Raw genomic sequence first — 25,697 nt, 5'->3', positions numbered from 1 at the left:
GTTACAGTTGACAAATGAAGTTCCAATCTTCAGAACACAGTAAATCATTTTAGTTTACATGTAATTGTAATATTAGATTAGATGACTAGAAGATTCCTTTAAGTAGGGGACAAGATGAGTAAGCTCTTGCAAAGCTATTCGCCTCGCTACAATTGGTATATTTGCAGTGGTATTTGTTTTTGTTATTTGTTTTTCAAAAACAGAGGGGTACCGTTGGTTTCAACCCAATAGGATCTGTTTCAGAACGCCCAGGCATGGATGCAGAAAAGTTTAGTGCTGTAACTAAAAGCAAGAGAAAGCATAGTTTCCACAATCTTGTGTATTGATTTTCCAAGCTTCTCCCAAAGAAATTTCCTGTAGTATTGGGCCAGAACTTCAGTTAAATATTTTGCTATGTATTAATTGTACACAGATCTTGATTTTTCTCTTTGAACACAAGAGGAACTCAAACCTAGGCTGCACATGGGCTCATTAAAGTGTTTATGTGATAAAAAGGAATCATAGCCAAGTATTCTCTTCTGCAATTATCAGTGTGATATGCTGCACTGCAAACAGCTTTAAGGGACACCAGACAGCAAATAGTATTTAATGTAACATTAGTAGAGATGTACCTCCATTACAATTCTCATGTACAAACATGCTATTTAATCCAAAAAATTAGTTTACAAGTGTTCACATGAAGAATTCATTTCCAAGTGGTTATTGTCAAATACTGTCCATTTATCATTGAGATAATGATTTCAAATAAAGGTAGAAAAAGACATTGGCAAGCTGCAGAATTTGATCAGTGTATCATCACATTTCCACCAGAGGCTTTGTAAATTTGATACGTAGACATATGAAATGAAGAAGTTCAAAAATATAATTGAGATGTGATACCCTGTGAGATTGGATAACATATTAAAAAGATCACACATTCATGTTATTGGTGGAATCAAAGGTCTGAAGGATTCATATGCCTGTCCGAAAATATATATAAATGATATGAAGAAACTGAACAATGCTGTCTCATACTTCAGAGTTGTCCCATCTGAGATTGCAGGGCTATGTTCTACCTGGAATTTCCAAAATAGTCTTCAAATTACTCACTGAATTGTAACTTCATCTGACAGAAGGGGAAAATAACATTTTCATTTACATCATCATCACCATCACTACCACCACCATCTTCCTAACGTTACGTCTGCAGGTGCAGGGTCCATTTTTCAGATTTACAAATGAGATCTTGCATGATCAAACACAGCATCTGGGTTATGTCTGCATTTTGACAGATATGGCTGGAGAGCCATCGGTTGCAATAAAAAGACTGACCGACTTACTTGTTGTCTGGGCCTGACATTGGTTTGCTTTGTGTTTAGCTCAGCACCACCCTGGCGGGTGGGCAGTATCCAGTGGCAACCACTAGAAGGAACAGACCTCACTGCCAACATTTTCACTTACATACAGTACATGAACAGAAATGAACCACAACCCCAGCCATATTCATTGTCTTTGTCTCCCTACAGAACAGATCATAGTCTTCCTCCCCACTTATCAATGTAGTCTTAGTTGAAAGGAGGTCAAGCGGTGGATTGTTGAGTTGCACCCAAATTTAATGCCATTACTCTGTGGATAGATAATAATGTATAGTGGTTAACAGACTGTAAAATTTCAAGACCACCTAAATTATGGAGCTCAGTCAGATGATTTTTATTAGACATTCTCTCTCAGCCAACCTCACTTTGTAACTTGTTTGGATAAAATTTGAGGAGACCCCCATATAAAATGGATTTGATTCTCAGAGAAAAAACAAGAAGTAAATGCAATAAATAAATAATCCCATGCCTTTAAAATGTCATTGCTAATGTTATACTGCAACAATCAGACAGAATCAGAAACCTATACCTGAAGTATATTAAAAATAGTTGGACATGCCTATATGTATTTTTTTATTATATTGATGTGTGGGAAGGTTTACAACTTAGAGCTACCTTTGTAGCTTACCTGTCGCAAAATATGGAAAGATACTTTGCTATGTCTGGATTTCTGTGTGCTTTATTAGCAATCAAAGCTTTGCCTTAAGAAAAGGAGGGGAGCTCTATGAGGAACTAAAGTATGTTAATTGTCTAATTATGTAAAAACAGGTTTAAGCAGGAACTATGTATACCATAACACATAATACAAAAAACGTCCATTGAAATGTGAGAGGTATAGAAGGAGACATGGCAATAAATAATTAGTATGTAGCGTTCCATCATATAGGGATTTTTAAATTAGTTTCCTATTGCAGATATTCAGTTAGGTGAGGGTTTTGACAGCTTTTTAAAAAAAATATACTTCTAGCCTGCCAGTATAGAACTGTGGCTTTTCCTCTTGGTAGAAATTGTGGTGTACTAGAACAACTATTCAGCCACCCAAACCACCTACAACTAAAGAAATTGCTTCCTGTTATGTTATTACTGAAAGACCGTAACATGACTACAAGCTTCTCCCTACAAAAGGTGAGCAATGCATGCTTAGAACTACAGTCAACAATAGTGTAAATAAGTGCTTTTCTGCTTGGACATCCAAGCTTCATTCATCATCCTGGGTGAGAGAAGTTTTAAATTGTTAATTAGTGCCATTTTAGCTTAAGCTAACAATTCTGACTCGCTTGTTTAATTTTTAGAAGCTACTGTATATGAAGTGGTTGTTCCAGTAACTGATCAGGCAGCCTATAAATTGAATAAATTATAATAATAACTTGTTCAGTTTATACGCTACCTTTTCTCTAGGTGCTCAAAACAGGGGCACAGAACAAGTTGTTCCAGTAACTGATCAGGCAGCCTATAAATTGAATAAATTATAATAATAACTTGTTCAGTTTATACGCTACCTTTTCTCTAGGTGCTCAAAACAGGGGCACAGAACAACCTCTACTCCAGGTTTCAAAGCACTCTGTTGAGATGAAAGTCATTCTAGATCAGGATCACCCTCTTATTAGACTTCCCTCTCAACTGCTTCCCTATTCAGGCTCTCAAACAATATCAAAATATCCAAACTTGGATCTGAGGATCCAAACTTGGTCTGAGGATACTATAGCAACCACATATGATTTACCATATATTTCCAGTACCCCCTACTGTGTTTTAGATTAGCAACCCGCAACGTTTTGGGCACCAGTGACCGGTTCCCTGGAGAGAAGTTTTTCTGTGGATCGGACCGGGCGTGGTTTCATGTGCTGTCTGTACCCTGTGGATGGGGTTGTTTTCACGGCCTGGTTGCTGGCATGCCATGGGCTGTTGCTGGTTCATGGATCAGGGGTTGGGGGCCCATTTTAGATCATCTTTACTTGGAGTAAGTCCTAAAGCTAGCACCCAGTTTTCCCCAACATGAAGCCCCCAGATCTATTGTACTACAATAGAATAATGCTTCTGTTGGGCATATTTCGGTGTTGATAGGTTGGAAAAGAGTTAATTCTAAATCATGACTACAGCTATGTGGGAGTATAGAAGTATGTCTCTTTTCCTGCAGATGGAGAATGGGACCTTGCTGAAGTAATTTTTAAGACACAGTGCTTGAAAGTACTGTATAGCTGAAAACTTAATAGAACAGGCTTGTAGACCCTTGTAGCCCTTAATTCTTTATAGAAATATATTTTACGGTAATTTATATTCTATTAAGTAGATCCTAACAGTTTATTTTTGCCCATTCGAGTGCCTTTGGTAAAGTTTTTTCCCCATGAGATCACACCGTATTTTCAAGGAGCTTTTTATTAGTTCTTTTCTTTCCTGACTCATCTTGTATTTCTAAATTTCTAAAGTTCTGTTTTGCTATCTTTTTTTTAAAAAAAGCACAAAACAGTTGGCAAGGGTTATACTTGTCTGTGCTAGCATGGAGGGATGTGGCTTTGGCAGAAACACACACTGCCTGAGGTTCTTTAACTTAGTTTTACAATTTTCAATGGAGAAAATTTGGCTGAGGAAGCACAATTCTAAGAGATCGGTTTTGCGTAAGTCCACTCAGGGATATCCCTGGTGAGAGAAGGTAAAAATAGCCATGACAACACAAGCATGCAATCAAAAATTCACCTTTTTTATCTATGCATGTAAATTGGGGCAGAATTTTCAAGGTTGTGGCTGCCATCTTCCTTTTTTTGGCTCACCTCCAAAAACACTCCTACATCCAATTACAGGTTATCATAAATGTAATTATAACACAGCTGTGTTTTTTTTAAATCTAACTCAAAGAACATTATTAATTGGGAGGAGACAGTGGTTAAAATTGCTTTTGTAAAAATGAAGCCTTTGAGATACCGTTTAGCACGCTACACATAAAATGCAGTATGCTGTTTGAGCTAAGCTATAGAGACAAAAAGCAGGGCCTGGAATGTTTGATAACTTCACAGAGAAGATCCCAAGTTGGAAATTACAATGAGTCAGGGTCCCACAGAATATTTTTGTTGGTTCAGTATGATCCAAAGTGGGTAAGGTCATAAACATTGGCCATTTGTTTGATATTTTGCAAGATTCTTTGGATAATTTAAGGAAGAACATGACCAGTTCAAGATTTGTACCCATTTCACTCTACTTGGAGGCTCCAACTCTATCCAGTATGGGATTATGCAAAGTGCAAATTTAGTGGACCAAAGTTGTTTTGTAGGTTTATTTGCATTTATACATCACATTTCTACAATATCCGTCTCAATTAAATGACTGTTTTCAAGAGGAAACAGCTCATGTCCCATCGTTAGCTATTGGCATATGCTATCTTGAAAGTATTATTATTATTATTATTATTATTATTATTATTATTATTATTATTATAGTCATATTATTTCTTTTTATTATTACTTATCACAACTGAAAATTAAGCTGTTACAGGCCATTGCACGAAGAGTTACTGGAAAATACAGCCCATGGCTACATCAGTATCTATGGCTAGGGTTATCAGATACAGGCACGTTCCTTGTATTCCTTTTAATAGGCTCATGAATAAATTGTCTACTGTATATCTATATAGAAACAGCAAACACAAAGGCATGCAAAATTAGGAAAATCTTTTAATTTACAGTAATAGAAATTTGGCCACAAAAATTTGGTAAACTATTATGTGAAAGCAAAATGTTAAAATGTTTTTCTGTGTCACTTTGCTGCCATCTAATGAGCATTCATTTCTGCAGCTCAGACACTAGTTGAGAGTCACCTTATCTTTAAAATTATTTGTTGGACAAGAGCGCTGGGTAAAGTCCAAAACCAGTGAATATAAGTTTTGCTTTTCATTCTGCCATCCATTCTTCTCTTGGTCTTCTTCCTTCCAACAGCAAGGAATGTAGGGGAAAAGGAAAAATGGTTTTCTCAGGGTCTAAGTAAATAAGACCTTTTGAGCTGAGTATACACTTATAGGCTGCCTAGTGCTGATATAATGAAACTTAAATTGAAAAAGATTCAATTGAAAGACATTATTGTATTTTTTAAAATTATCTAATTTACACAGCACATTTAAATTATTGAAAACCTCATATGTAACTCATCCATAATAACTCCAAACTGAACCATGAGTAGAAATTATATTCCCACAATACTGCAAGAGGAACAAGAAGCCACTTACAATGCAGAGTCAAGATTTTGCTTTCTTGTTACATATTATCAGCCCATTCCAGAGCTTAGAAAATGAAAGCAAGACTATAAAATCCCAAATACACTTTTGACCGGCTCTTTGATTTCAAATTGCCAAGAAACCAAGAAATTCAGACCAGGCACATTTTATTTCTTCATACTTGTTGCAAGGAAAGCCCTGGCTGTGTTCCCATCTAAATATATGAAATAAATTTGTCTGCTTTTCCTAAGCCTTTGCAATTCCAAAAGATCTCCACCCATATTGATTAGGATTTGTAGCCCTAACATATCTGAAAGGGACGAAACAGATAAGAACTGGCTCAAATTGTGTTGAAATTGTATTCTTATAAGAGTCTTGCTGATATCTGATGACTGGCTTGTAATAAGCCTCTAAAGAAAACCACTTAGGTAGTGGAATTCCACTGAATTAAAATTCAATGTAATCTATTTACTGAATTATAAATTCCCATGTTTTCTATGGCAGATAAACATTCTTCTCTTGTGAATTTTTAATTCATTGCCAGCACAGTCTCGTCTGAGTGATCCTACTGAGTTTCAGTTTCTTTCACACCTTCTTCAACATAATCTGCTGCTAGATTCATTCGACATTTCCTGAGAGTTTTTATTAGATCCTCCACCTTTGCTTCCTTTCCTTTTGATTTTTGCCATTCTATAAGAGTTTGCATCAATTGTTCTTGCAAATTGTAGGGATTAGCAGTCATAATCCTCTCTATCTTGACATCTGAAATTCCAAGTTTTCGACCAAGCATTCTCCAGTCCCTTCCAACATGTTCACATATGATTTCAAAAGCTCTCTTCAGTTTATCTAGAAAGAAAAGCATGCCACATATCAAATAGATGAATTGCAGTGGGACATATATGCATCATCTGTTATGTATCAGTTTTATCCCTTCCTTGTCATTCTCTGAAACTCTCGCTGCTTAGGGGTTCAATATTATTAATTATTTTTAAAATTCTCAGTTTCAATTTCGAATATGGTAAATATTGATAGCTATAACCCACATTGCTTGTCCCAGCTTCTGCCCACCTTACAGTTTGAAAGCACGCAAATGCAAGTAGATAAATAGGTACCACTTTGGTGGGAAGGTAACAGCATTCTGTGCACCTTTGTTTATAGTCATGCTGGCCACATCATCACATTAAGTGTCCTCGGACAACACTGGCTCCCTCAGGTGGGGCATGGCTATCAGAAACATTAACATGGGGCTATTCATGTTCTCTTCTTCAAGCTTTCTGGAAATCTCAGAAATTTTGTTCTTAATCAACACCCTTCAATTGCCCTCTTGGGCAAGATTTTGCACCCTTTTGGGAGATTCGTTCAAATTAAACAAGTGAGATTCATTACAGAACTACCACAATAATGATTTTAAATTTATTAAACGTAGTCCTTGAGTTATGACTAGTTGTAATTAATGTCAGTCGTAAGTTGGGTCACCCATGTCATTGATCTCTTTTATGATCTTTTCTGTGGCAGTCACTAAGCAAATGCTGCAGTTGTTAACGAAACCAATGGTTCGCAATGGGCCCGGTTTTGCCAAAAACTGGAAGTAGACACCATTTTTCAGTTGTCATAAAACATGATGTAACCGTGGGACAATGCAAATGGATGTAAATACAGCCTAGTTGATGAGCGCCTGGTGTGATCACATGACTGCAGGGGGGCAGCGACCATCAGAACTTCTAATTTAAGTCACATGGGCCCCCAGGGAGATCCATCATAACTATGAATGGTCACAATGTGGTCAGTATTAAATCAAGGCCTATCTGTACAGCTTCTCCCTCCAAAAACTGAAACCTATTGTTCCCAAAGTTTCCAGTTACATTTTTTAAATATATAAAACTCCTGAGTAGAACTGAGCAAGGTGTAAGGGCTGCAGTTACTTAATAATATTCTTTCTCCTATGTCTCTCTTCTCTCCTGCAGGTACCTGAGGGACAAGAGAACTCTAAGTAAGGGAAGGTGGGATGAGGTGCCAAGAACCAACAGTTAATATGGAGCAGCTTGTTTGGATAGAAGCAATTTGCCTTTTGAACAAGACACCTTAGACTTACACATTCCACAGAGTATTCCTGACTCTTATATTTCACAAAATAACCCCAAAGTGTCCTATAGCACCTATAGATCAACCTTAGTGGCCTGAATTATTTACCAAAAAATAAATCCCCTCATAACCAATGGGAAACATTGCAAAGTAGTGTAGGGAGGACTGCAGCCCTGTTCCTCAAGGTCCAAAGCACCTCTTTTTTTTCAGATCAAAAAGTAAAAAGAGCAACCGACATTTCTGTTTACCCTCTAGCTGATGATCTGGATCACCATCCACTGTTTTGACATACTGCTCCAGTTGGGTTAGTAGATCTTCTCTTTTTAGATTTTTGAGCATCCATCTCAAGAACTCTACATCATTATACGCAATTTTTTCTTGTTCCAGGAGAATCGTGAAGAGCTCAATGCCACTGCTCACATCCTCCAGTTTTTTTTTACCAATATGGCCCGCGCAAAGAAATTTAAGTTCTTTCAGCTCCGCGGGCGACAACGCCCTTGAAAAGGAGTGCAGCAACTCCAGAAAGGGATCCATTCGCGGAAACCTAGAAAGAATACAAAGAAGGTTTAGAAGTTTTTGTCCGAAATCAAACTCCAAGCACAGTTTAAAAAAATTCTCTCTCTCTTTAATGCCGATTTTCTCTTTTCCGGAGTCTGCAACTTCTGGCTATTACAATTCCCGAACAAGCAGAATCCTAAAACGAAAACAAGTTTTTGAAAAACTTCCGCACGACTACTTTTTAAGGCGAAACGGCCTCTTTCCCTCCGGCCAACTTGTCTGCAGACTTCTACTTTCACAATGCATCCTTTAATGACATAAAAAACTTTTTTGAACTTTTCTAAAGTTGCTGTAGCTAAAATTTTGCGCGATCCTGGCGAGATATGCTCATTTTAAGAATCTGGATTTTTTTTTTTTTTTAAAGAAAAAGTAAAACCTTGAGACTTACTTCCTGCTTTCCCGCGACTTTGCCTCTCCCAGGCGTCACAAGAGGAAGAGGCTGCCCCTCCGGAGTGCGCTCCGCCCCGAGTCTTTTTCAAGGGGCCGCTCCGGAAGGTGGCGGTGCTGCCCAGCTTTTCCCACCAATCCGTTAAATCCGCGCACACCGTTTGATTCCGTAGGCGTTGGAGGTGTTGCAGACGTACAGAAGAGTCGAGATAAATTGGTTGCTTTTAATAGTCAAATACGAGTATTAACATGTTTTTAAAAAAGGATTTGATGTCGCCTGAAGGCTGATCTAAAGTATTTCTCTTTTATTAAAGACCCCGCATAAACTCATCCGTTACTATGACGAATCTTTAAAGAAGGGCATTTCCGAGTCGCCGATTGTGTTCCTAATTCCCCCTTCATTTTTACTCAAAAGATTCAGCTCTGACTTTTCTGGAGATCGACAGATGTTTCCAGGTGAGTTTGAAAGAGGAAACAGTGATGGTGGTATTGGGTACAAAATGTCACCTTTTGAGTATGACAGCTTCTAGCATTCTCAATCAGAACACAAAGCAAAGGTTGAAGTTCCTTTAAGCTGAGCTCAATTCTTGGGGACTTGGTGGACCCACACATCTGAGGTGAAATTCAGCAGGTTTTGACAAGTTCTGGAGAACTGGTACTGGAAATTTTGAGTAGTTCGGAGAACCGGCAAATACCACCTCTGGCTGGCCCCAGCGTGGTGAGGGAATGGGGATTTTGCAGTATCCTTCCCCTGCCACGCCCACCAAGCCACACCCACAGAACCAGTAGTAAAAAAAAATGAATTTCACCACTGCCACACATGTGGCATCAGTATCAGCAGGTATACAGCATCAGGACACAAACGGTGCCATTGAATTCTTTCTGGTTTTCTCAATGTCATAGTTTAGCACACTGCTTCTCAACCCTAGCAACTTGAATTTGTGTGGACCAACTCTCAGAATTCTGCAGCCAGCATGCTGGCTGGCAAATCTTGAGAGTAGGAATCAGTGGTGGGATTCAAAATTTTGTACTACCAGTTATGTGGGTGTGGCTTGGTGGGCGTGGTGCGGCTTGGTGGGCATGGCAGGGAAAGATACTGTAAAATCTCCATTTCTTTCTGATCAGCTGGGACTCAGGAGGCAGAGAATAGATGGGGGCGGGGCCAGTCAGAGGTGGTATTTACCAGTTCTCCAAACTACTCAAAATTTCCGCTACCGGTTCTCCAGAACTGGTCAGAACCTGTTGAATACCATCTCTGGAGTAAGTCCACACAAATTCAAGTTGGTGATGTTGATGGTGTAACTTATAGCCCTGGGGCTCCCTTGAGGTCTCCCTTGGACGTAAGAACACAAGCCCTAGAACCGTAGGGCTAGGCAAGGAACTTGAAAGATTTTGTGGTCTCCAAGTATGAACCGAGGTGGCACAGTGGTTAGGGTGCAGTACTGAAGGCCACCATAGCTGACTGTTATCTGCAATTCAGCGGTTCTAATCTTACCGGCTCAAGGTTAACTCATCCTTCCATCCTTCCGAGGCGGGTGAAATGAGGACCCAGACTGTGGGGGCAATATGCTGACTCTGTAAACCGCTTAGAGAGGGCTGAAAGCCCTATCAAGCGGTATATAAGTCTAACTGCTATTGCTATTGCTATTGCTAAACCAGATTTGTTTAGGTTAGCCACATACTGCTTGTTTATTCAACAGATATTTCAGTATTTGTGATAATATCATGGGACCTCAAGATACTAACAATTGTTACCATCCAAGATGTGTGTGAGTAATCCTAATTCATTCTACATTAGAAATGCATGATGTTAACATGGGAACCTCAGTCATATTTAAAAACAAACAAAAAACAAAGAGACACTTCTCAGCTGCATGAAGAATTTTCTCTGCAAATTATGCTGTGACTATTATATTCCTGTTTTTCTAGAAGGAACTAGGATGAAAATTCTGGTGCAGTCCTTCACAGTGAGTTTCAATCCAGTGGTATAAGCGTATGGGATAATAGGCCATGATGTAATTATCTGATATAATTTCCACAAAATCATTTTGATTCTTTAGCTGCTTATTTACCAGATTTCCAGTATTTCAGTTAAGTCTCTTTAGGCTATATGTAGCTTGATCTCCATCTCCATAATATGTACATTCCCTTAGCTTGTAAATATTTATTATAATTTGATTCTAAAGGATTATTGCCATACACTGGATGAAAAAAGAATGTTTTACCCGAGATCCAAATGCAGCTCAGATAAAAAAAAATACCCTTCCCCCAAATGGGAACATGATCATGTTCCAGATATTGAAGAACTACAATTTACAGAATTCCTCCCTCTGGTGATGTTGGGCAATTCAGTCAGAAACTGTATATAAGGTTACATAATTGAAGAAGCAACATACCCAAGGCTACTCCATCTGACAAGAATATGTAAGACATACTTGTTGAAGAGCACTTGCATTGCTGGAAAAAATACACAGGATGTAATAAAAAGGATCTTAAACTGGTTGGAAAGCAAGTCTTGCCTGTGGTATCTGCTGAAATCCAGGAGAGGGAGCTCATCAAGTTAGAAATAATAGGAAAATTGTGCCTCTCAATAGAAATAGCTGCAAACACATTGGTGTATAGAAGAAATGGAATTATTATGTCAGTGCACATGATCACAGTGCACATGATCACAGTGCACATGTTCTCTATTTGGATGGCAGCCTAGTCAAAAGCAGTTGAAAGATATAAAAAGAGGAGAACGAAGACCCTTAAGTTACCTATCAGCAGAAAAAAGCTAAAGAGCTTCTGCCCCCCTTCTCGAATGGTATGGTTGTTGTGTGTTTTTAAATTGTGTACTGTTATGTTCGTTTTTTACCCCCTGTCTGTACCCCTTCCCTGATTGAACTGTGAGCCGCCCTGAGTCCCCTTCGGGGAAAAGGGCGGCATATAAATGAAATCAATCAATCAATCAATCAATCAAATCAATCAATCAAAAGGGATAGCAGTTCATTATTGTTAGAAGTGAACCATTTAAATCAATGTTTGTCTACATCAGGGATGTCAAACTCAATTTCACTGAGGGCTGTATCAGGGTTGAGTTTGACGTCGGAGGACCAGAGGGCGTGGCCATGGTGGACGTGACATGGGACTCATGTCGGGGGCACTTGTGGTGGCCAAGTGCTAAGGTAGAATTTTCCTGAGGCCCTCCTTCATTCTCATTATAATCTTCCTTCCTTTTCCTTCCTTCTCCTTTCTTCCTTCCGCTTTTCCTTAATTTTCCTTCCTTGCTGTCTTCCCACCTCTTTATTTGTCCTTCCTCTTCCTCTTTCTCTTTCTCCTTTCCTGTCCCTTCTTGCATGCTCAAATGCAAAAGTGGAAACATTTCTCCTTTTGTTTTTAGTTTGTTTTGATAGCCCTCTGCCAGCAAAAATGGTGCTGAGTGGGGCTGAGTGCCCCCCCCCATGCTGTTTTTGGCTGCGGCTGCCTCCTGCAGCCCTTTGCCAGTGAAAATGGAGTGTGGCCCCCTGCGTTCCGTTTTCACTGGCAGAGGCACTGTGGGCCAGTCCTTTGCTGTTTTCAGGCCAGCCCCATGGACCAGATTTAAGCACACCACAGGCCAGATCTACCCCACGGACCTTTGGGCTGACACCCCTGGTCTACCTAATGGCATATGTGTTGATATATTAAATATTACAATGATAACTCTTTTTGCATGGATGAAATTAATTCCTTCTTTTTCTGGTATACATCAGTGGCAGCTTTGGCCGAGATTTGATGGCACCAGATTTTTAAAATAAGTTTCATGTATTTCCTAACAAGGAAGGAAGAGCTTTTTAAGAGGAAAGCTCTCCATCCTAGAAACAGGTTTAAGATGCTTTTAAAAACATGGTGCTACTGATCAAGCAACTTACAATAGGCAATTGAATGAGTCCACACTTTCTTGTTTTTTTTTTCCCCTCTGAAAAACTTCCAGGAGACATTCAGACAGACAGACATTCAAGTTTAAGTGATAAAATCTTCAGTAACAAATTGAGGTGTGCTGAGATTTGTGTACTGGCTGCTGCTTTATTCCTCCCTTTGTGCAAAACAAAACAGGAGGAAGCTACAGTCATCCGTATTTCCTCAGGTATGTGAATCAACAGCTGTATATGTAAAGAAATCGCAGTTACTACTGAACTAGAAGTCTGGAAAAACCCCTAATTCTGAATACAGGGTTGGTTCTCTGCATGTGTTCAAATTCTAACTTGGTACATTTTCTCTGTCATGAGTCATCTCCCCATCTCAGGAAGTGCAAACAATTTAGATTTGTTAACATTCTGTGTACAAGGGAGTAGTCCTGGCCATTCCCAGAGAGTATGTTATCTTCAGTTCTGTCAAAACATTGTACAGGATATGACTGTATGATTACTCATACTTATCCAGGATAATGCATTACAATTAAAGCTATACTTCTGTCCCAGTCTCCCTACTTTTTTTAAATTATTACTCTCTGTTTTAGCAGTCCCAACTTTCATATGGAAGCTCAAACATAAGCCTTCTCTGTATACAAAATGCATGCCAAGCATGTATTACCACTTGCCAAATTCTCAAAATATACATGGTCACCTACTAATATTACCACAGTGCAGTTTGACTATACACATAACTGAAGCATTGGCATGAGAATGCATTACTAGGTGAAAGTTACAACATTGGGTAAGCCAAAGGAGTAACTTTCATTGCTTAAGCTTTAGCTTGTATATCCTACACTTACCTCATGGCAAGTAACATTTAGCTAACTAGCTAATTTTATTTTATTTTCATTAACGTGTATTTATTTTGAAGAGCACATCATCTGCTCAGCCATAAAAAGAGATAGGTTAGTTCAGAGTAGGCAACCTGATGCTCTTCATCCAGATGTTTTGGGCTTCAAATTCCATCCATTTCAGCCAGCACCCCAATCCAGGATCAGACATGAAGTTAGTGTAGCAACAGTATTTTCCTACTTATGCAATTTTTCTTGCTGTGGATAAGTGCAACCATGTTATTGCTAAAACTGTTATGTTTTAGGTGTATGGAATCATACAACTGATATCAATTTTAACATAATATTCAGTATGAATGTAATATTCTTCTACTGAAATTCCCGTTTTTGCATGATTATTACTGCATCTAAATTCTGCATCCAATAATCATATGATCTTGACTTGTCCAGTTTCTGGATCATACTTCTTCAGCAATTTCTAAATAAGACCCAGAAGATGCTTGAGTTACATAGTATGATTTAAAACTCAGTCACATCTGTTAAGATCCCCCCCCTTATTTCTCGAATTATTTTAATTCTGTACTTATTTGAAAATATTGAAACTAGTCACATAGTTTAAATCAAATAGGACCCGCAAATATTTTATCTTTTTTTATTAATAATAAATTTTGCAATCTAATTAATTATCTTTTCACTGAGCAAATGTCTTTATGCTTTTCTCTTCATCAAATAAACCTTTAATAAAATAGCAAGGGGGGGGGGAATGCTGTACATATTTATTTTCCTTATTTATCCCAGGCATGCAATACATTATTATTGCATGATCAGCTATAAATTGTTTATTTTGATTTGAACAAATCTAGACATAGTTGTGCAGACTGCCTGGAGGTTCTACCCCTTCCGTACAGGTGGCCAAGTGCTAAGGAGATACAGTCCCCTTTGTAATCCATGCTAAGCAAGTGACATGAAATTACAGTATAAAATTGGAAGCGACTCAAATTTTGCAAAATCATTTTATTGTACTATATGTAGTCCATGTACTTGTGCTGTATATGTAAATATTTCTTTTTTATGCATATCTATTGTTATATTTTTCCAGATCTGAGATTTGAATTGTTATATCTCATGTTTGTGTGTGTACATATAAACAAGCAGTAGCAAATAGATGTTAAATCAAATATTTCAGCAAGATTTATTTCATCCATATTCTATTTTCAATCCTGTTCAAAAATTGCTTCATCAAAAACCAATAACCCTCATGTTTCCCATTTAATTTCAGTTCAAACCAGTTTGTCTGCTTTTGCAAGGAGGTTTTTGCAAGAGGTTTGGCTACTCAGTGGCAGAATTTTATATAAGACAATTTTCTATCCTTTTCTAATCCTTTCTAGAACAGCTACAGAGCAAAGTAGCTCATATGCTCTGAATGTACACGTTTCCCTGAAAATGAGAGCAGGTCTTATATTATTTTTGCTCCAAAAGATGCATTAGGGCTTATTTTCCAGTTAGGACTTATTTTGGGGGAAATACAGTACTAAAATGGGTCTGTCTTAATTGATTTTCTTAACTGGGGCTCATTTTTGGAGGGGGGGTAGGGCTTATATTAAGACCATCCTGAAAAATCATGCTAGGGCTTATTTCTAGTTGGGTCTTATTTTGGGGGAAACACAGTAGAAAGCTGTAGATTTGATCCCTTATTTTTCTAAGTAGGTGAAGAGCTACTTGCAATGCTAACTGGCTCCAGTATCTCTCTGCATGGAGTAGAGTATTTGCTACACTTGATACTCTAATAGAGATAATAAGATTCTTGTCTATGTCATAGCAGATAGCAGCTTGACAGTATGATCTTCTTTTGGGACCACTGCGTGTTACTTGGAGTTGATTTCAGTTTATTTTTCTGCTGTTGCTGTTGGGCAGCTTACACTTTAAAAAGTAAGAGCAATAAAACAAGAGGAAAAGATCATGAATGTCTGAAAGCAACAAACAAAACATGCCAAGGAAAAACTGATGGATTCAAAATCCACCTTATACCCAGGGCTGGGAGTAAAGCTAGGTTTTCAAATACTTTTGGAACATCATGCGGTTAGGAGCTGCAGGCTCTCTGGAGGAATTCATTAAAGTAGAAGGATCATATATAAAAACAGGTTAGTTAAAAACTAAATCAAAGCAACTGGTGATCAAGGAGACGATGATACACAATAGGCAAACTCTGTATGTATTGCATTTACTTAAGAGTGTTATATGGAACAGAATTAGCTTCCATCCATTTTGCAAAATTATAAAATAAGACTAAGCACAGCAGTAAAGTCTGAATGGGTATGAACCCAAAAGATGACATACTGGTTGAATTCATCTGTCTCTGAAATCATGGCACCATGTGAAAGAGCCTGAATGCTGCCTTTTTGTTACGTGTGTGTTTGATGCTTGTATTGTAAGAAAGCACTAGGAACTCTATTGTATATATTGCCATATTCATGCAGCTATTGTTATAACTATCATGATCATAGCAATAGCACTTTAAGCAAGGTGTTGGTACAGTTAGTTACATTTATCAGCATGTGACTCTCCAGATGTATTGCCCAATTCTATATTGCTTACTTGCCTTCTCTGTTGCAGCACCCACCCTTTAGAACATCCTGCCCTCCAGGGTAAGATCTGCCCCCAACCTCCTATCTTTCTGTAAGAGTTTAAAGACTTGGCTCTGCAAATTGACTTGGGGGATCCAATGGAGAAATTCAACTTTGGAAGTGGCTGCTATATTGACAGCAGATTCCTCTCTCTGTTCCCCACCCCCATTTTTTATCAGTCATATCGATGTATTTTCTGTTTTCTTTTTCCTTGTTTCATTGTTCTGTTATTTTACTTTCACTTGTTTAAATTTCCTCTTTATTTCTTTGGTTTTTTATGGTGGTAGTCCATGGTGAGATAGGTGACAAATAAATTTGATAATAATAATTATGGGACTTGGCACCTAACATATTTCTGTTGCATAAAACTCTGTTATGTTTACTGATTACATAATGTTTTTGCTTTCCCCCTAACAAATGTCCCCCACCATTAATGATTTTTACTACTGTATATACTCGAGTATAAGCCTAGTTTTTCAGCCCACTTTTTGGGCTGAAAAAAGCCGCCTCGGCTTATACTTGAGTCAGTGAAAAATTTGCCCGAAATGGAGGAGAAAAAGGGGCGGGGCCATGCCGCTGGGTGACACTCGTGAATGGCCCAGTGCCCCTGTGAGTTTCCCCTCCCTCTGTGTCAGTTTGCCGCGCAGCGCGCACCGCACCATCCCCCCTCCTCACGTTCTAATGTAATGCAGGGCTGTCTTACGATTCCCCTTCCTCCCCCTCCTGCCGCTCTGCAACGATGTCCCACCTCCTCCTTGTTATGGCAAGCAGCCACATAGCGATGTCCCACCTCCTCTGGTACAGTGATCCAATGATAGGAATCACTGTGCCGTGTGTCATAGGAGGCGGGACATCGCTCCCGCGGCTGCACGGGACATCATCATCACAGCGGGACATCAGCATCATGAGGTGAGTGAAGTATTTCATTGAATACACCGCTAGTTTACTGTTTTTCTTTGAAATAAATATTCAAAAACATTATTGGTATCTATTTTTATTTTTGAAATTTACCGGTAGCTGCTGCATTTCCCACCCTAGGCTTATACTCGAGTCAATAACTTTTCCAGTTTTTTTGTGGTAAAATTAGGTGCCTCGGCTTATATTCGGGTCGGCCTATACTCGAGTATATACGGTATTTCCAATCTGAATTGTTTTTATGAAAAGAAATTAGATGGAAGAAGTGAAGAACTATGAACTACCATAATTATATATGAAAAATATTGCCTGGACCAACCATATGATTCTGGGCAAAGATCAGACAAGGAAAGTCTTATCTGGAAGCACCCCAAACCTCAATTTTAGAAGATGATCTTCCAGATGAAAAGAAGTAACAGTGAATGAAGGCAAATACACTATATTGCCAAAAGTATTTGCTCACCCATCCAAATAATCAGAATCAGGTGTTCCAATCACTTCCATGGCCACAGGGTTATAAAATCAAGTACCTAGGTATGCAGACTGTTTTTACAACATTTGTGAAAGAATGGGTCGTTCTCAGGAGCTCAGTGAATTCCAGGGTGGAACTGTGATAGGATGCCACCTGTGCAACAAATCCAGCCGTGAAATTTCCTCGCTCCTAAATATTCCACAATCAACTGTCAGCTGAATTATAAGAACGTGGAAGTGTTTGGGAATGACAGCAACTCAGCCACGAAGTGGTAGGCCACGTAAACTGACGGAGCGGGGTCAGCGGATGCTAAGGCGCATAGAGCGAATAGGTTGCCAACTTTCTGCAGACCTCCAAACGTCATGTGGCCTTCCAATTAGCTCCAGAACAGTGCACAGAGAGCTTCATGGAATGGGTTCCCATGGCTGAGCAGCTGCATTCAAGCCATACATCACCAAGTGCAATGCAAAGCGTCGGATGCAGTGGTGTAAAGCACGCCGCCACTGGACTCTAGAGCAGTGGAGACGCGTTCTCTGGAGTGACAAATCGAGCTTCTCCATCTGGCAATCTGATAGACGAGTCTGGGTTTGGTGGTTGCCAGGAGAATGGTACTTGCCTGACTGCATTGTGCCAAGTGTAAAGTTTGGTTGAGAGGGGATTATGGTGTGGGATGGGTTTTTCAGGAACTGGACTTGGCCCCTTAGTTCCAGTGAAAGGAATTCTGAATCTGCAGCATACCAAGATATTTTGGACAATTCCATGGTCCCAACTTTGTGGGAACAGTTTAGAGCTGGTCCCTTCCTCTTCCAACATGACTGTGCACCAGTGCACAAAGCAAGGTCCATAAAGACATGGATGACAGAGTCTGGTGTGGATGAACTTGACTGGCCTGCATAGAGTCCTGACCTCAACCCGATAGAACACCTTTGGGATAAATTAGACTGAGAGCCAGGACTTCTCGTCCAACATTAGTGTGTGACCTCACAAATGCGCTTCTGGAAGAATGATGAAAAATTCCCATAAACACATTCCTAAGCCTTGTGGACAGCCTTCCCAGAGGAGTTGAGCTGTTATAGCTGCAAAGGGTGGACCGATGCCATATTGAACCCTATGGATTAGGAATGGGATGTCACTTACAGTAAGTTCATATGCGAGTAAAGGCAGATGAGTGAATACTTTTGGCAATATAGTGTATATGTGTCCCAGGATAATGATGCCAAATTGAATTTGAGTCAGTCACTAGGACCAGAGATTTACTCTCCCAACTTTCTAAGAAGTAACAATGTTTTCAACACTTATTGAAATACTGAAACATAAAACCTTTTCAATTGACATATTACATAACTTCCACACCGTTCTCTTCTCCTTTTCAAATGAATGCAGAATGGCATTTTGTGACAAAGTTTAAATAACTTAGTTATAGAAATAAATATTCAACAAAAAACTAGAGAGCTTTAGTATGCATTTACTTTTCTTTTTAAAAAAAGAGTCCATGAAAAGGAACATTATTTAATTTTCTAGATACAACATTATATACAAAACCCTTTTTCAAAAAATGCAGTACAAAAGAAACTATAAAAGAGTCATAAGCAGTTATTATTTTTAATGATCTAAAAAAAAGAACATTTCTAAGTATATAGTTCTTATTTTAATCGGAATGTCAGTATTATGCCAACATTTTAAGATAATGTTTTACGTTTCTTTTAGTTTCAGATCGTCCCTCTGACTAATTCAGGCTATCCATGTCAACTTCATGTTCATAACTATGAAATGAACCTAATGTTTTTTTTTTTTGTACAATACATTCTTCCTAATTTCTACTGAAACTAATTGAGATATAATAGCTCAGTATAAATTATACCTGAATATATAATAGCTAGGAAGACTAATAGTAATAGAAAAATCAGAGAAGGATTAACTGGTAGTTGTGAAAAGAAGTAATTACATCATAACTTACTATTTTCTTGATTCCCTTATAGTCATGCCCATTTACATCCACAATCTGTTTACAATTCTAACTTGCTCTCCTCAATGTTTTTTTATTTTGTTTTGGCTAATGAAGAGAAATGAAACCAGCTCCTGCCTTAATACTGAATGTTCTCAGCTGCTCTAATGTTGCATAAAGCTGTATTTACAAACAGAATTGGCAACAAAATTCCTAATCAGGAGTGAGTTCTGTTTTTCATCTTTCCTCTTCAAAAAAATACATTGGTAGAGCTGCAACAGTGCTTCAGATATGAAGGAGAAAAAAGTGTGAAGGCTTACGTACTCACATCTGTAACTTCTTAAAGCAGCTATGACTTTTCCTGGTTTGTGCAATTGTCCTCTACCATTGCAATGCAATTCAAAATTTATTGGAGCAGTGGATTTTGCGGAGAATTGATTTGCAGGCTCCCAAGAACCCCTTCTAAATTCTAAGTGCTACTATTATGCAATAGTCTGCTCTGCTCAAATTTGGCGCGTGGGTGTGTGTGTGTGTTATTATTGTAATAAATAATTCTCAGTAGTACCTTTTAATTGCTTCAAAAAAGTTGGGTAACGGAATTCATAATTAAACCAAGAATTATAAAATTGGTATTTTGCAAATTTGGCTTTTGTTGAAAATAAACTTATCCTGAGTTGGTGATTAGTGAGTCTGTGGGTATGTTTGGTAATGGGGGAGATTGAACAGGAACTCAGAATTCAGGGAAGAAACTATAATTTGTGTATCTATATCTGTATGCACAAATGTTTATTTACATTAGAAAATATATAAATTTACTGAATCCTGGAACAGATTAAGCTTTAAATCCTGGTGTATGGCATCACATCTAACACAAAACATTTTTGACTATTGCAAGAGGAAACAAACCTCTATCTGCATCAAGTAACAAAAAGAAGTGTGAACTTTCATCCACAATATCCAGTATCTTTGGCATTTGAAATTCACTCTGAATGCTTGCATATTTAAATCCAAATTAATGCATACAGGTCAGTATATAAACAAATTGTTTTACTTTGTATGAGGCTCTTAGAACAGCTAAAACACATTTATTGGATTATGTCAAATATTTTCTTTCATGGATTCTATGTTAAGAAAGGTAGATAAGGCTGATTACATTTATAATAAAAGATTAATATGATTTTAAAATAAGTGACATTCCTGCAGTTCAGTTTACAAGAAGCAGTTATAAACAAAAGATAAGCCCTTTATTCAGAATAATCTTTGGCAAGAGTATTATGTTTGGACAAAATTTCATTAACATAATACATTTTTACTTACACAGAGCATCTTGGATAAATTATATTTAAAAAGAACTGAATTCATTCATAATTTATATTAAAACTAATAAATAGTATAAAATGGAGATTTTGCTTTAAATAAATTTGCAACAAATTTTTAAAATTGAAATATAACAGTCTTGGGCATTTGCTTTTTGAATAAACCACAAAGTAGGCTTACTTGCAATATACAGATACTCCTCGACTTACAACAGTTCATTTGGTGATCATTCAAAATTCAAAGAAAACAGTGACTTATGACCGTTTTTCACACTTAACAATGGTGCGACTAACTTAACAACCACAATGATTCACTTAACTGTGTCATGAAAAGTTGTAAAATGGAACAAAACTCACTTAACAAATATCTCGCTTAGCAACATAATTTTTGGGTTCAATTGTGGTCGTAAGTCAAAGACTACCTGTACTCCCAAACTAGATTAGTCATCTATACTACACAACTAATTGGTTATATTTTATGATGTCCTTATATTACGGCAAACTGTTAATTAAAATCATGCATTCATGAAATCTGCATGGCTAAAGTGGGAGACTCTTGAATAGGTTTTATTTTTGGGAAAGTAAATAGGTAAGACTGAACAGATGGATTGTCAAGGAACACACTGCACTGGTATCTATAATTCTTATTTTAATTTCACACACCTTCATTGTGTGTGAAACCTTCTCTTTAATTAACTGTTTTCAGCAGTTAATTACCCGCCCAAGGTATCTGGACTTTGACAAGAGAGCATCTGCAAATACTAGGGCTACAACCTAGACTTGAATGTTAAAACAGCCCAAATCCAAAAATCATCCTAGCAAATGGTAATGGCAATCCACTTCAGTACTGCTGCAAGAAAGCAGCAGCAAAGCCGTTACTTGACATTGAGTGTGACTCCAAGGATACTCTGTTTTTTATCCTAAGCAAAGGGATTGATATACTAGCTGTAACTGAATGGTCTTCCAGGTTTTGGGTTTATAATCCAGCTCTGCCTCTTGAATTACCTTGGAAGGAAGGTTGTCATGTTCCTTGGCTGCCTAGACCCTGTCAACAGTGTTATTTGTTTCCAAAAGTTTGGCAGAACCAGAGTATGTGAAGTTTGCGTAGTGATAATTAATTGATTTTCCCTTTTCCTTCATTTCTCAAATCAGATGCTTCCTGTCAAGAGTCTAATAGATACTGCTGGACTTTCAGCCTGAATGAAGAAGCAAATACTGCATGCTGATTTTTCTCAGGAAGACAATGAAGGCTGAACATCTTTATATATCTGTCCCTGCATCTCATCAACCTTTTCAACAATATAACATATCTGAAAAATTCTGAATACAAAAAGCATATATATATATATATTTGTACATAATGAAGGTCATACAAGTTCCCAGTTGGAACAATTTTAAAGAGACAAGGACAAACTACGAAACATAAAAACATGACCGTCAGACCTGATGAGAGCCATGCTATGTATAGATTGGTTCATATTTGCCATCCACATCAACAGGTGACTGTTCTACCTTGGTTTGCACATATAAAGGCACCTTTTTAAAGTGAAAATTGTCTTGAAGGACTATCTTTACCAGGATTTATTCCTGTTTTGGCTGGACTTTGATATGCTCAAAACTGCATTACAACATGCTGTTGTGGCAAATCTTAGGATTCACTGACACACAGTAATTGGATTGCTGTTCATAGGTTCCATGACTTTCCAGGAAAAACTTTTGTTATATCAAAATCTGTAATGTATTTTTCTCTATTCACCACTTTGGTTTGCTAGTTTTTGTAACATTTATTTCTACCTTCATCTCCTTGAATTGTTCGACTGCTTTTTAAGATTGCAAAGATTATAAATTGCTTCTCCATTCCAAAGCAATTTTAATTAGTGCGAATTAAAACATTTAGCACTTTGAAGAAGCAAAATAAAGCTAGGCTTCATTGGAAGTCCATTGTATTTACCTTTTCATTGTCATTTTTGGATGTTCAGGAAGATGGGCACAGGGGAACCTTCCTTTGAAGCGAACTTCTTAATTCTGCTAACCCTTTTCACTTCCTCATTTTAAATCTTATCTGAATATTTTTTTAAAAGTATATAATCTCAAAAGAAACAAAAATAAAATGCAACTTATCTGACTGTTACCATAATTTAACATTATCATTAGTGGATCACACCTAGCACCTTTGAAGTATTTCCATGCAATTTACTAGCAATGCATAAAAGTAATAACTTTACATTGTTGTGTATTTGCTACATTAATTTTCTGTACTGCCTCTGAACAATTGCACCAACTATTTTACTTTTCATTTATTAATCTATTCTCAGTAGATGATGTAATCTCTTAATTTGGTAATCGTGAATTGTGTGGCACCATATTTCCTTTTTTCTGTTCTGATTTGCTTCTGATCAATTTTCATAAAATGACTCTAATATTATAAGAGGACAAAATTCCACATGTTTGTACTCTACTGGCTCCATGATACTCATATCTTATAACCTCTATAATATGATACCTACTAAGAAAGAAAGAAAGGCCCACATTTCACTGGAATGGTGCTCAAATGAACTCTGACCATTTCAATGTGAAAGAGAGCAAGACAAATGAATCAGATTTGCACAAGGCAGAGAAGTTATAAATATGGAAAAGAATAATATTTAGAAATGAGCTGCTGAGCCAAATTATTTACTATATAAGATATTATGAGCTACAATAGCCCTTTGGCCAGTTAAATGACAGGATCACATTAATTATTTTAGAAAGTTGTAATGTCTTTCAATATAGCATGTTGGCTTTACTGAGCAGAGGTGACATAGAACCATAATTGAGAATACATATAGTTAATGTGATCCTTTAGCAACAAAGATTCCAAGTTTGTGGTGGGCAGTGCAATTTGCTAGTATTTGTCTGCGTGTGTATTTGTGTTTGTGTGTGTGTGTGTGTGTGTGTGTGTGTGTGTGCTCTTCACTCAGGACACTTTTTCTTCAAAGGTCCTTTAGTGTTTGGAGAAATTGTGCTGATGCTGATATTCTTTTTGTTCTCTGGAATCCCCCTCTGGAATGTGCATTAGACACTTTGAATTACTAAAGTAAATGCCCTTCCACAAATTGTTCATCTTTCATAGAAGATATGAAAGACAGTAAAGTGATTTGCTCTCATTAGTGTTGAGACTAAGATTACAGTGATTCGAGTCTGACTATTCTATTCACTAGAGTAAATGAAATGAGGATGGAAGTGATGGATTGAGGCAAGAATCTCAAATGGAAAACAAAATACTCTTGCTCCTGCATTCACTTAGGAGAAAATACAGGTATTCAACATATCATCAAGGAAACTCAACAGGATTTCTGCTTGTGAAAAAGTCAGCAGATTCAAGTCAGAGCTTTGTTGCCACAGCCTTGCAAAAAGCACTCCACAGTATAGTATTTAGTATTATTATTTTTATGATTTGCATATTGCAAGACCCCAGATGTAGCTTATCAGGAATGGGTGACTTCCTATTATTCCAATATTTGTAGTTTGGTTCGTACATTTTATCCTAGTTTAATAAATACGCTAATATAAAATTCTCAGAGAAGAGTCTACAGAATCCTATCTCCTTTTAAAAAATAAAACAGTGATAGCTCTAAGCTAACTATGCAAGTTACCTATCTATTTATAGATATAAAAAAATCCCTGCATTATTTTTGTGCAAAAAAGGAAAGAAAAAAAAGAAAACTTGTCAGAAATAGAATATGGTCCTCCCTGTTCATAAGAACATTATTTCTCACATAGATATAAGCAAAACAGTCGCATATGCTTAAACATGCACCAGGTTGATAAAGTATGAAGTTCTACCATGTAAATATTGGCTGCTTTATGAATGGAATGCCCCAGCATAAAACACTGTCTTCTTCTATACCTCAACGTGGCATGAGTGACAGGAAGACACACTCCCTCTATGGCTCGTTGATGACCTGGGACTGTGACTGTTACAGTTTTCACCTCTCCTTTGATCCTTGTCCCTCCAATTTTCTAGCAGCTGCAGCTTTCCTTGCTCTTCTTTCATGAAGACTTCTACCATGAGAACTTTCTCCTTGTGAATCTGCTGACTAATGTCCTTGGGAATGTCTGGAATAATCCAGTCAACAAAGTCACTCATAAACATAACCAAATTCTGAAAAATAAAAGCAAAAGAGGAAAGGTTAACCAAGTCAAAATTATGACCTAATTTTTTTAAAGAATTAATATCAATATCTTTGTAAGAATTCACATATATTTGTGATTCCCAAGAATGTGTCAGGAGGTGAGAAATTTTGGTTGTGGTAGTCATCCAACAGATACTATTGTTCCAGCCTTAGCAGAAGCAAGAAACAGACTCCTTGTCACCCCTCTTTATTTACCTCCTGTGAATTAATGGTATTCATCCACTGAAAAGTCCATGCAAGAGTCCTACAAGGAGTTAACTGCAGCAACAGACCTTATCAGTTCCTTGTGATAATTGCAAGTTGTGAGCTCTCAGCCAAAAGGCTGCAAATTAAGTTCTGGCAAGCAATCTTTGTGGCATGAAACACAATGAGCAAAATCTTCAGAAATACAAACTGTTGTCTCCTACGACAACTACTTCCCTTTCCTTCTATTTATTCCCCAGTCAGGGAGCGGCTATTCAGCGTCCAAGTGTGTTTTGCTTCCCGAGTCGACATCTTGTTTTCTCTTGTTCCCCAGCTCTGTGCGTACGTGCATCTGGAACAGGCCCCAGCTGTTCCTCCTCCTCACTCATATCAGCTTCCAAAGGCAGCTTCCACTCTGGTTGCTGGAAAATGTCAGACGGCCCTGGCTCTATCTCTGCGTCCGACACAGAGCATCCATCAGAGCCTTTCCCAGACTCCAAAATTGGCCCAAGTTCCTTCCCAACCTCCTCATCATCCAGGTCTGCCAGCAGCTCCACTGCCAGCTGGTGGGCCACAACAACTATATTGATGGAAGAAAGATGGCCTGTGTTGAACAGTAAATGATGCCATAGTGAGCATCCTCAGATTGCCTTTGTTATTATCCATGGTGCTCTCAACAGTGCTAGTGCTGGCTCCACCTTGTTACCCAGCCACAAACCAATGATGCTGAGTACAAATGTAAACCTTCTGTTGGTCCA

At 37.9% G+C, this 25,697-nt stretch overlaps 2 protein-coding genes and 1 long non-coding RNA gene across 6 annotated transcripts in view; 1 reads left to right on the top strand and 2 right to left on the bottom strand.

The window, feature by feature from the left end:
• Positions 1-5,002: 5,002 nt before the first annotated feature.
• FADD (Fas associated via death domain) lies at positions 5,003-8,670 on the bottom strand. 2 transcript variants are annotated; one of them, XM_032225398.1, is made up of 3 exons: positions 8,585-8,670; positions 7,875-8,182; positions 5,003-6,402 (listed from the first exon to the last, which is right to left on the bottom strand). In XM_032225398.1, the coding sequence occupies exons 2-3, from the start codon at positions 8,170-8,172 to the stop codon at positions 6,122-6,124; spliced, it is 579 nt and encodes a 192-aa protein (XP_032081289.1). In that variant the 5' UTR covers positions 8,173-8,182; positions 8,585-8,670; the 3' UTR covers positions 5,003-6,121. The 2 variants fall into 2 exon arrangements, with proteins under 2 accessions (XP_032081289.1, XP_032081300.1); XM_032225409.1 differs by having other exon boundaries at positions 7,887-8,182; positions 8,585-8,668.
• LOC116514026 lies at positions 8,656-22,527 on the top strand. 2 transcript variants are annotated; one of them, XR_004256068.1, is made up of 5 exons: positions 8,656-9,039; positions 10,284-10,550; positions 11,621-11,750; positions 12,539-12,691; positions 21,734-22,527. It is a non-coding gene; the product is annotated as an uncharacterized LOC116514026 (long non-coding RNA). The 2 variants fall into 2 exon arrangements; XR_004256069.1 differs by having other exon boundaries at positions 8,667-9,039; positions 10,513-10,550.
• The window catches only part of ANO1 (anoctamin 1), a 115,441-nt gene continuing 111,915 nt past the window's right edge, over positions 22,172-25,697 (bottom strand). For both annotated transcript variants that reach the window (XM_032225385.1, XM_032225376.1), the window contains one exon: positions 22,172-24,725. In XM_032225385.1, the coding sequence (XP_032081276.1) occupies positions 24,465-24,725 (261 nt within the window). In that variant the 3' untranslated portion in view covers positions 22,172-24,464. The remainder of the gene's footprint in view (positions 24,726-25,697) is intronic.

Source organism: Thamnophis elegans, chromosome 1 (genome assembly GCF_009769535.1).
Source record: "Thamnophis elegans isolate rThaEle1 chromosome 1, rThaEle1.pri, whole genome shotgun sequence".
NCBI classification, from domain to species: Eukaryota; Metazoa; Chordata; class Lepidosauria; order Squamata; family Colubridae; genus Thamnophis; species Thamnophis elegans.
This window is presented reverse-complemented; position numbering and strand designations above follow the sequence as displayed.